This window comes from Cibotium barometz, chromosome 62, assembly GCF_041138505.1.
Source record: "Cibotium barometz isolate CiBa-2024 chromosome 62, ASM4113850v1, whole genome shotgun sequence".
Taxonomy (NCBI): Eukaryota; Viridiplantae; Streptophyta; class Polypodiopsida; order Cyatheales; family Cibotiaceae; genus Cibotium; species Cibotium barometz.
In genome coordinates, this window is record NC_141107.1 from 4,546,047 (window position 1) to 4,558,719 (window position 12,673).

General features: G+C 40.3%; 1 protein-coding gene across 1 annotated transcript; it reads right to left on the reverse strand.

The window, feature by feature from the left end:
- Positions 1–5,268: 5,268 nt before the first annotated feature.
- Positions 5,269–9,693, reverse strand: LOC147604049 (trans-cinnamate 4-monooxygenase-like). Its single transcript, XM_086795470.1, has 4 exons — positions 8,842–9,693; positions 6,491–6,637; positions 6,219–6,361; positions 5,269–5,880 (listed from the first exon to the last, which is right to left on the reverse strand). The coding sequence occupies exons 1-4, from the start codon at positions 9,531–9,533 to the stop codon at positions 5,288–5,290; spliced, it is 1,575 nt and encodes a 524-aa protein (XP_086651596.1). The 5' UTR covers positions 9,534–9,693; the 3' UTR covers positions 5,269–5,287.
- Between the last annotated feature and the right edge of the window lie 2,980 nt (positions 9,694–12,673).

A 12,673-nucleotide genomic window follows, 5' to 3' on the forward strand; every position in this document is an offset into this window, starting at 1 on the left:
ATGCAAAGCTGAATGACTCCAAATTTGTCCCTAAATCTCCGCAAGTATTAGCTACGAACCACACCCTGCCCCCAGTTCAAAGAACTAAGGACGAGTGGCTCAATAGCCTTAGGAGTGCTACAAGGAAAGATGACAGCCCCTAAAATAAGGACGATCTTCCCAAGAGGACACTTCTAGCAACTCGAGAGCTCTACAAGTACTTTGAGGAGAGATATCACGCCCCCAAAACAAGGACTATCTTCCCAAAAGTTGTACGATGGGTGTCGGGCAGTGTTTATATACAGAATAGTACCCCGCAGGGTTTTCTTCTTTTTCCCGGCGGGCCCGCCGGGCTTTCCCCTTTCCCGGCGGGCCCGCCGGGATATGTATTTTTCCCGGCGGGCCCGCCGGGAAAGGGGAAAGCCTGGAGGTGTTACTGGAGTAGTGGGTTCCGGCAGGTCATTTCTCAGGTCATGTGAATATACATTGTGATCACAAGTTTTAATATGTTAACACTGGGTTTTGTTAACGTGATCACGAAATTGTGAAGACGTTAATGAAATCCCTGACCAAAAGAAAATAGCAATCCCTAGAATATTGAAGGTGCGCTCAAAGGAAACAGATAAATCCATGCAGCTACCGATATCATTAATAGGCATGATAACTCATGGACATGGTCAAGGGCATTATGGGCACTTTTCTCTCGGCTTATGGCCATAAGATCCAAATTTCACAATTGGTCTCTCTTGCCTTGTGTTTAAGGAACTTGGAGAGAGGTGACACACATGACTATGGGGACCTTGCTTTTATGATGGAATACCAAGATCCAATAGCACATTATTTAACGCCTTGAACTCACAAGTGGCTCTTGATCACCATAATACCTCAAGCTCTGGGAAACCCTCTTATATAGTTGTTGACCCAGATCTTGCATCTACATCTGAGGAAATATAAAACAACACACAACACATTGATTTCAAAAGACTACTAGAGAACCCAATGTTGCAATTGGATAATTGTGTATCTGAGAACAAGAATCGTTACTTGTTTGCAAATCTTTCTTTGTTGGTTGCTGGAGGAGCTTTCAAAATGATACAATTGGGTTTTCTAATGGTGAATCATACACACGAGGATATTGATGCAATGTTTAGTAGATTCTCTGAAAGGCCCAAGGACAAGCCAAACATTCACATTTCCACATGATGAATATTTTCAAGCAATGTCAAATTTCAACTCCAACACCATTCTTGATTACACAAGTTCCGTACTTCAAGACCTTCATTGATGGATACTTATGTGATGGCCAGGATGCCTTAATAGGACACTCAAAGCCACTACAGTTTCGGTTCTTCATGCAAGATAATGTGCCAATCATGCAATACAAGGTCCACCCAAAATCAATTGAGTGGCTGCCAAAAGAAGGTGGCATTGAGCTATGGAAAAGGGATACTGAGGGTAAGCCTATATTGCCAAGAGGGGAGCCATGTTTGTTGCCAATGTTTGAGTACATTAAAGACCACTCAGAGGTAGTCAAGGAAATCAAGGATTACACAAAATATTGGCAAAGATGGTCAAATGACCAAGGACCAAAAGCGGTTTTCACGTTGTACATCAAACCTTTGATCGACTATTGGAAAACTATGATGCAAGAGCTTCAGAATCCTAATGTAGAACAAGTTGGTTCATATGTAGATTTCTAGCCAAGAACACAAAGGATATATAAAGAGAATTAAGAGGAGAATCTTGATGATGACTTCTTGGGAATGGAAGAATCGGATGATCACTACTATGGTCCAATTAGTAAAAGGCCTAAGGAAGCATTTCAACCAATGGTTGATGTTAGGAATGGAGATTTTGTACTTATTTGGCCAGCAAATCCAATCTACCCAATTTGGCTAAGCATAGCACAAAGTAACATTGATGTGAACAGGTCATCTGAGAGCTACAAGAAAGCTTTAATACAGTATTGGGCACCAATTAGTAAACGAAGAAATGCAAGTGATGCCGAGGTTTATGCCGATTGTTGGAATAAGTTCTATATGTGCAATAGGAAAGATCTTGTTCGTTGGGAAGATGTTAACTCAATAGTGTTTGCATGGGTTACAAAGGGACAAAAGATTCCACAAAGGATTAAAATACCACCAAACATTTGCTCAAAGGCACTTCAGAGCTTATGTGGTTGCGATGTGGAGAATGAATGAGGATGCATTTATGGTTCCATAGCTTATTTTCTCATGTAAATATTGAGAACATGGTCATGCTTTATCTTTTTAATATTTTGGCACCATACTAATGTTTCTTTTTAATATTTTGGCACCATACTAATGTTTCTTTTTTTTAATTTTGTATATCCTTCACACATTTTTTTTAAACAGTTGTGGAATTGTTCAAGTGCAATCGACTTAAATGGTGTATATAAACACCACCTAAAAAACAATTTAGATCAACGATGAGCAATGCTATATATTTTACACCACTTGTAAATTGATTTTAATCAACAATCAACAATGCTATGTATGTTACAAAGATTAGTGTTTTTTAGTAACAAGCATTATAGACCTGCTGAACGATAACTCAATTCATGCTTGTGTAAGAGTCTTCTTGACACATTGGACGGTATAAATCTCAAATTTAATGAAATTACTAAAATTACTAGGAGGCTCTATATTTCAGATTCCCAAAGTATGTGAATTTTTCCCAATTCCCTAATATTGTGTTAACTATATATATTTATGATTTAACAACTTTTCAAAAAAATAAAAAATAACACCAAATAATATATTTTCAGGAACAAATATTAGAGAAAGAGTTCTCATACCAAGAATACCTTTCATACCAAAACTGATAGAGCTTCCATTTGAAATGAGAAGAAGACAATTTCCAATAGAATTGGCATTATGTATGACAATAAACAAATCACAAGGTCAAACATTATCAAACCTAGGGTTATATCTATCAACTCCCATCTTCACTCATGGACAATTATATGTTGCTTTGTCTCGAGCAAAATCATCACATAACTTAAAGATTTTCCTAAAAGAAGAACGCAGAGAGATAGACACAAACAATCCCAAAGAAAATACAACAAAAAATGTGGTATATAAGGAAATCTCGCATATGACAACATAGAAGGTAAATGGATAGTTGGCAGACAACAAGAGGCAGGCAACAGCTAGGCTAGAGGCAACAGAAGAGGAGGACAATGTGCAATAGGTATAAAAATAAAGCATATAAACAATAAATTATTTGTTATTTGTTACATCTTATATTAACCTTGCTTTTACATTTCAGATTGCAAATTATGGGAAAACAATTCTCCATTAGAACAAAACTCAAGTTGCTCAATAGAGGGTAAACATTTTAATTTTAAAATATACAAAAAATTAAACTAATAAAGCTTTTTTCTTCAAATGTAGATCTGTATTCTTGGAGCGCTCCGATATCAGCAAATTTAATTGGAAAGCTACTAAAATATGCAAGCGAAATACGGGTTGAAAATAGCATGAATACATTAAAAAACTATTAATAAAAAATTCCCATAAAATAATTATTTCATCTATTTTGGACATATCTACCAAATAAGGAAAGAATTCGTGCAAAAGTACTTTTTTTTCCAAAGCCAAAGAGAAACGAAATGTATATCTAACATGCGGATATTATTTCATAAAAACAATAGAAAAGAGACAGATAAAATTGAAAATGGCCCTCTACAAATAAAATTCTTTTTTTGGGATGTAAAAAACCAAGAAAAATAAATCATGTCGCAGGACATGCAAATGCAGAACATTACATAAACATATTTATACGAAATGTATCATACATTTAATGTATGACAATAAATTTTAAAAATTTGTTTTGCATAGAATAAATTTAAGCATAAAATAAAAATAAAAATAAAAATAATTGAATCCGCCGTAGGCCGCTCGATATATATTTGTGTAGTATCTATTAACTTTAAACATTTCACTTATTCTCAACCTCTATAGGGGTTCACGGTGTTTTTAAGAAAAAAAATTATTCTGTAGAATATGGTCAAATGACCAAGGACCAAAATCGGCTTTCACGTTGTACATCAAACCTTGGATCGACTATTGGAAAACCATGATGCAAGAGCTTCAGAAGCCTAATGTAGAACAAGTTGGTTCGTATGTAGATTTCTGGCCAAGAACACAAAGGATAGATAAAGAGAATTAAGAGGAGAATCTGGATGATGACTTCTTGGGAATGGAAGAATTGGATGATCACTACTGTGGTCCAATTAGTAAAAGGCCTAAGGAAGCATTTCAACCAATGGTTGATAAAAAAGGTAAATGGACAGCATGCAGACAACAAGTGGCGGGTTACAGCTAGGTTAGAGACAACAAGTGGCGGGTTACAGCTAGGTTAGAGGCAACAGAGGAGGAGGACAATGTGCAATAGGTGTAAAAATAAAAGCATATAAACAATAAATTATTTGTTATTTGTTATACCTCATATTAACCTTGCTTTTACATTTCAGATTGCAAATTATGGGAAAACAACATTACAACAAACTCAAGTTGCTCAATAGAGGGTAAACATTTTAATTTTAAAATATACAAAAAAATTAAACTAATAAAGCTTTTTTCTTCAAATGTAGATCCGTATTCTTGGAGTGCTCCGATATTAGCAAATTTAATTGGAAAGCTACTAAAATATGCAAGCGAAATACGGGTTAACAATAGCATGAATACATTAAAAAAATATTAATAAAAAATTCCCATAAAATAATGATTTCATCTATTTTGCACATATCTACCAAATAAGGAAAGAATTCATGCAAAAGTAATTTTTTTCCCAAAGCCAAAGAGAAACGAAATGTATATCTAACATGAGGATATTATTTCATAAAAACAATAGAAAAGAGACAGACAAAATTGAAAATGGCCCTCTGCAAATAAAATTCTTTTTTTTTTGGGATGTAAAAAACCAAGAAAAACAAATCATGTCAGAGGACATGCAAATACAGAACATTACATAAACATATTTTTACGAAATGTATCGGACATTTAATGTATGACAATAAAGTTTTAAAATTTTGTTTTGCATAGAATAGATTTACGCATAAAATAAAAATAAAAATAATTGAATCGGCCCCTCGATATATACGTGCGTAGTATCTATTAACTTTTATACATTTCACTTTTATATCTTTGCGTAGTATCTATTAACTTTTATACATTTCACTTATTCTCAACCTCTATATGGGTTCACGGTGTTTTTAAGAAAAAAAATTATTCTGTAGAGAGATCTTGGGTATATTTAGCCGCCGCCGCCGCCGCCGCCGCCCTTAGAGGGGTTTGCAGACGACGACGGAGTGGTTGGCGATGTGGAGGCTGAACTGGCCGCCCTCCTCGGAGGTGTCGACTTTGGATTGGCCAGGCGGTGGGAGGAGGTGGAACGATTGGATGAGGCGGCCGAGGACGAGGGCGAGGATGGGCATGGCGAGGACGATGCCCGGGCAGCTCCTACGGCCGACACCGAAGGGCAGGAATCGGAAATCGTTACCGGTGGCATCGATTTTGATGTCAGGGCCCAAGAACCTCCGCGGGTCGAACGCCTCCGGCTTGTCCCACATGGCGGGGTTGTTGGCCAAGTACCAAGAGTTCACGACGACTCTGCTCGCGGCCGGTATGTCGTAGCCACCAAGCTTGGCCGGCTTGAGGTTCATGTGCGGCACCATCAGCGGTATCGCCATGCGAAGCCTCATCGTCTCCTTCACCACCGCATGCAGGTAGGGCAGCTTGGGGATGTCTGGTTCTGTCAATGCGACGCCCTTGCCTAGCACCCTCTCCATCTCTTCCCGCACCTTCTGCTGTATGTCTTGGTGGTTCACCAGCTCCGCTAGGCCCCATTCAACGGACCATAGAGTCGTCTCAATAGCTGCAGCAGTACATACATGCAGAATTCATATACAAGATATATATATATATATATATATTGTCAACCCAGTATCATGCAGCTATATTTAAGGTGGACGTCGTATGATCTTAATCAGCTCTCATGATCTTATACTCCGCAATCATGCAGCAAGGCGCAACGAGTCGTGAATTATAATTACTAGCACATACAAATTAGACGCTATCAATTTCTAGTGCGTCATGACCAACTAATTACCAACTCTCTCTGCATGATCCGAGGCTCGCGACCTCACCTGATCATCACCTGCGTAATAATAATTAGTACACAACATATAATGCCACTGAATTCAGTTTTTATACCTGCCACGTTAATGTTCTCCACAATGTACAACACATTGTCCTCATTGATTTCCCCATTCTTCTGCGCATCCAAAATGTGATCGATGCCACACTTCTCCTCAGACTTCAGATCAATATTCATGGCCTTGGAGCTCCTCAATTTCCTGAACCAAGATCACAATACAATAAGAATCCGGGCCCAGTAGCTTTTCGTGATTAGCTGATTAGAACCCCTAATCATCATTCACCTCATATTTTAACATATTCTACAATAGTATACTGCTTTAAAATACCTTCGACGCTCGTCTATGAAGCACTCTTTGAAGAGCTGGAGACGCTCTTCCTTCACCTTCTTGCACAATGCAAGATAACCCCTCAGGAAAGGCCTCAGAATCGGGATGAAATCACCATAATTGAAGTCAAAGCTCTGTGAAAACCTACTCCTCTGTAGGAATTAATGCTATAATGCCCGCATGTGTGTGAACGCATGTGAGCAATGAACGGACACACGAAGAGGCACAACTCAATAACTATATAAATGTAACCAACGTCAATCGATTAATAAAACAACGATTCATAACTGTGAGCGCGTCTCCTTCTCCCTCTCCCTCTCGCTCTCGCTCTCGTGTATGCTGCAGTCATGGCAACACCAGCATGGCTGTAGCCTCCCCTTCTAATTCTACATGGTATCAGAGCCTGCTTTTCTGGAGAGCCTGTGTGGGCCTGCATCGCTTCTGCCACCTTCGCAAGCCAAGTCTCTTTCATTGTGAAATTCACCTGCTCTTTTACGTCACTTGCTCTTTTACATGTACCGCAGCACTCCTATGTTAATAGGCGTTGAAATAAGGCCTGTTAAGCTTTTATTAAGGTCGCCAACAATCCCTTCGAGCAACGCCGTTCTCCCACCAACCTCCACCTTGCTACGTTCTGAAGATTTTTTTTTTCCTTTGCCTTCTCACTGTCATCATCGTTGCCCTCTCCCTCGATATCGAACTCTCCCATCGACAAGGGACACAGAAACTCCACAGAAACCCCTTCTTGAGCTCGCACAAGCCATCCCAGGCACTTCGCCTAATCAAATCAATTAGAGCCTCCTCATTAATGTGTCATCACCTATGTGAGTGATGCCCACATGTACAAGTCGGTGATGGCTCCTGCCCTCGCCGTCAACATGGCTCTTACCAACGTGGCTATCCGAACTGCCACCACCCCTACTAGCAAGATCGTCCACTTTTATGGTGTCCCATTTGTTAATGCAATCGCCTTTGCACTGACGAGGCACTCCCAAGTCCCAAAATCCCCCGACCTTAAGTGGCTTTATGATTGCCTCATAGCTTTATACCTATTGCCTCATGCTCTTCGAGATTTCCATTAATTATTATAATTATTATTATTTCAAATTTAAAAAAAATGCTTTATAATCAAAAATTAATAATTCACTCACATCACGAACATGCCAAAACATTCAGGCTATTCGTGAGCGCAAACATGCCTACTTTTTCAGGCTATTTGCGTGCACACATGACATTTTATACAAAAATGATAACAAATAATAATAATAATAATAATGATTAAAACAAACAAATAAATAACACAAATGGGCAAAGACCTACCAAATGGGCAATGACCCATAAAACAGCCCAAAAAGTGATGGCCAGTGTCCCAAAGAGGACGAAAACACATGAGGTGTTAACAATGATCATCTCTAAAGCCCAAAAGTGGCAAGGAATCCCCAAGAGGGAAACAAACACAATTGAGCCCGTTTGAGTGTCTGCAGCACCCACGTGGCCAATCCCAGAAAGAAGAAAAAAAAAACAAACTAAAACGCCAAAAGTGGCGAAGCCCAAGAGGCATGGAAACACAAAAGGGTGTTAATAAAGGTCACCCAAAAATCTTTCTTTAAAAGGACAAATAGGTGTGAGTCCGCTATATCCTTAATAAGAATACCACTGTCTTTGACAAGCTACCTTAATGTAGCCTCTGAGCGATGACAAATTAAACTTAATTGTACATACACACTTGTAAATAACATCATATCACATATATATTTTGATAATTCAACTCATACTCATATATTAATTTCCTTTTGACATGTATAAATGCAACTACATTTCATTCCCTTTATGTGCTTGAGGGGGAGAGCTCAATGGATGGTTCAAGCTCACAAAGAGAATCAAAATGTTGCGGCTATAAAGCATCATCGACATCATTATTTCAAATGGAGTACCTAAAGTTGTCTTCGTCAACATCAACATCGACATCAACACTCATATATTTTTTAACCTTGTTCACCACATTCAATTGTTCACTCATGATGTAAACAAAATATATCATGTCTCATGCATTCACAATACATACATCACTAGACACATAGCATGCTCTCACTTACCCTTATGCGGACATTCGCATTAAGGGGGAGTGTAGGAATTAATGCTATAATGCCCGCATGTGTGTGAACGCATGTGAGCAATGAACGGACACACGAAGAGGCACAACTCAATAACTATATAAATGTAACCAACGTCAATCGATTAATAAAACAACGATTCATAACTGTGAGCGCGTCTCCTTCTCGCTCTCGCTCTCGTGTATGCTGCAGTCATGGCAACACCAGCATGGCTGTAGCCTCCCCTTCTAATTCTACATCCTCTCCCCATTCAGCTTCTTGAGCTGCTTGAAGATGGGATCGTCCTCTGTCTCAAACCTCTTGTTGAACATGAGGCGGTACATGTTGTTGTACATGAGCAATTGCAGTCTTCGTCTGATGACAACACCGGTGGTGGAGGCCTCAGGGCGGGCTTTGAGGTCGGCAATGGTGTGATCGATTTCGTCTTCCCAGCAGGCTCTGGATTGCTGCACAACTTTGTTAGTGAAGAAGGGGACGGTCATGATCCTCCTCATCTTTCTCCAGTGGTCGCCATATTCAGTGAACGCCATGTCCTGGCCTTTCCCCGTGAAAACGTCCAAGACGACATTGCGAGAGTGGGAGCCAAACTCTACCCCTTGTGTGTGGAGAACCTCCTTGGCAAGCTCAGGAGACGACACCACCACAAGGTTCCTTTGGCCCATCCTCAGAAGGAAAATGTGCCCAAACTTCTTGGCGAGGTCAGAGAGGTTTCTATGGTTGAGATCATTCCCCACTTGGAACCAGTTGCCAAATATGGGGAGTGCAAGGGGGCCAGGAGGGAGTTTGAGCTTGGGGCGGGCGAGGTGAAGGATGGCAAGGGAGACCAAAACCATTCCCAAAAGGGTTATAAGTAGCATGGATGGCGCAGGAGAAGAGGTCGAGCTGGGGAGGAGAGTCGAAGAGACATCAGAGAGGGCCATGGCCAACATAGCTAGTCGGGCAAGAGCTAGTCCAGCAAAGGTTTACAGTAATTAAACACCCGAAGTACTGTGATGCAAATCGAGAAAAGAGAGTACGTGTGGCTGGGCTGGGAGAGCAGGAGGTGATTATAAGTGCACTACTCTCCAGCTTCGACTAGCTGGGCTCGGCGCACACAGGGATTGAGGATGCTACACAGATTTTTATAGTGGCTTGCACCAAGTCTCTCTCTCTCTCTCTCTCTCTCTCTCTCTCTCTCTCTGTATTGTGACGGAGTCAAGAAGGGCGTTCTTTGCTTCGCAATATTATGACTGGCCTTCTTTGCCTCCTTAGTGTTTGGCTGTCGTGGGCCTTCTGCGCAGTCGCACTCTTATGACTAACCTCCGCAATGTTTCGTTTGAATTTATTTTGTAAAGTTCTTTTCGTGAGGCTCACATTGATAAAACGAAAATAGAATACGATTCTGCCTTGAAAATACCGCATTTCAGACCAACGAGCGAGCAGTGAGCCTTAGCATGACGTACTTGTGCATATGCAAGCACACATACCTCAGCGTGGCGTAGCTATGCATATGAATGAACCTTCTTCCCGCTCATACCTCATTCGTTACATAGTCCTCCATTACACAATGGGACCATGGAAGCAATAGGCCCTACATGAAGCACACCAACAAAAAAAAGGAGGATGTCAACGCCCATCATGAATTGGTCCTCAAAATCCAAGATATTGTCTAAATACCTCATTGGAGCCGGAGGCAAGGATAAGATCATCCCGTTGTATAAACAAGAAAATTAAGAGCTTGCCTCTCAATTCCCAATTTTTGTAGCCTCTGCACTTTTCAAGTACAACAATTGTATCTGTTTTCTTTCCATGTTACACAAATGCGAAATCAATAAATTTTTCTCTAGGGTTTTTGAAATCAACAAATTTTTCTCCAAGGTTTTTGATTGATTACTATATGCTTTATTGCCCAAAGGCAATGCCTTGCCTAAGACACAAGATGAAGCAAAGAAGATATTGACTACAGTCTATAGGCATGGATTTTAAGTGAATTCATGCCAAGGCCTCTTCGTCCAGGTATTTATTGCCTTTTACCTGCTCGTACTACAGAGTGTTCCACCTCCTCCCGAAAGGTATTATCTCTAGAGGGTCTTCCCCTCGTGTGCAGGGAGCAGATACGTAGGAAAAAACCTAAGCTGCGCGAGGGGAGTCCAGCGGATGATTACCCTTTCCGGTCCTATTATGGTTCTTCTCCCTCTAGTGAAGAATAAGGTCCGTTGAACAAACACCTCCATTGAAGAAGAGAGCCGGTTTGGTGCTCGATCTACCACACAAGTACAAACTGTCCACATCTAGCCTCGACCTTTGATGTAATGTGCATATTGTATGCGGCTAGGAAATAATGATATCAGTATGTGTGGATATCTGTGGCCACAACAACCATTATAATTTCCACAACTATCGGTAATAACACCTCCCTTACTGTTACCAACACCCCCTATTCATGGGAATGTTAAAGAAACTCACGTGTCCTAACAACATGCAAAACCAAGCTAGGGGGATGTATACAAATGTACCCGGTACCACCATTAGTATTATCACCATAGCCACCAATGCCCAAACTGACGTCTGTCCACCAGGTGGTTATTGAATGAGTGAGACTACTCTAGGGAGCTAGCGATTGCTTACCTTGATGAAGCTCAAGAGATCAATCTTGAGTATTACATTATGCAAGGAATGGGACACCACTTACTATATTCTAAACCACAACACAATGGAAAAAGAAAAGTGGATGAACACTACATCAAGGAGAGCCCCACTCTGGATTGGTAACTACACCTTTTAAGGTCAAAACCTAAGCACATACATAAATGATACAAAGGGATCAAACTATGAACCTTGGATCGAACTCGGCACACAAGGCCCAAAAGGAGGAGAAGAGTGAGGAAGGTAGCAAGAGGTGAATCATGAAGTGAGGGGACTACTGAAATTATATCCACACAATCCAAGGAGGAGGAACCACAATTACAAGAAGGGAAGGGTGTAGTTGGTAAGGAAAATAGATCAAAAACAACCTTAGATACTCCAAAGGGAATGGGAGAATACCCTAGAATGAACCTAGAACCTTCATTATGGAAAGTTAGGAGAAATTTGATGAGAGACTAAGCCATTCGAGCTACAAAGATAGTCTAACCAAGTAAGGGAACAACAAGGGACCCAAGAGAACTCTGAGACCCTTGTTGGAATATATAATGGAAGTAGCAAGCTTGGAGTCTAATATGAAGGAGGATTTTTTCAATCATATGCTTGGCTAAAGAAAATGGGCCCTCTCTCAGGAACGAGCAATTCTTGAACATGCTTGTGAGTCTAATATAAAGGAGAATTTATTTAATCGTATGTTTGCTGAACAGGGAGGACTCTCTCTCTTCAACAATTCCTCCCTCTCCCAAGGGGGACCAACAATTCCTCCCTCTCCCAAGGGAGGACTCTCTCTCTTCAACAATTCCTCCCTCTCCCAAGGGGGACCAACAATTCCTAAACATGTTTACTAATTGTTGGCTCCCCCCTCTCCCGAGGGGAACTAGCGATTCGTGAACATTTATCCTTGGAATTTGATGATTACTCAAACCATCTCACCAAGAGATGTAGCATGACTTATGACCTTTCTTTCTTCGTAAAATGAAGCTGTCGATAGGGGTATTGTTGAGGGGAAATAAATGCTTGTGTTGGATGGATTTGAAAGAATGGGAAGAAGGATGACTCCGATCTAAGACAAGGTCTGATGATAATTTTCCAATAGCTATTAAGGAGGCCTTGAACTTGATCAGAGAAGACAAGATACTACTTCAACGTGCACAAATTCTCATGAATCATTTAGGACATTACTAGGAGAGTGATAACACAAATACAAAACTAATAGTATTACACAAGAGTTATCAAGCTACAACTATCCTAGATGGAGGAGAAAGAGTCATTATCGTTACCACAAACAATCCTGGGAGAGGTGGGGTAAACCAAACTTGATCGTAAAAAAGGCAAATGGGATGATAGACAAACCCATGGGAGTTTTGTGGAATTTGAAAATTAATATTTTCCCATTTAAATTTTGCCATAACTTATGGTAATGAACTTTTCTAGCCAACACAACTCA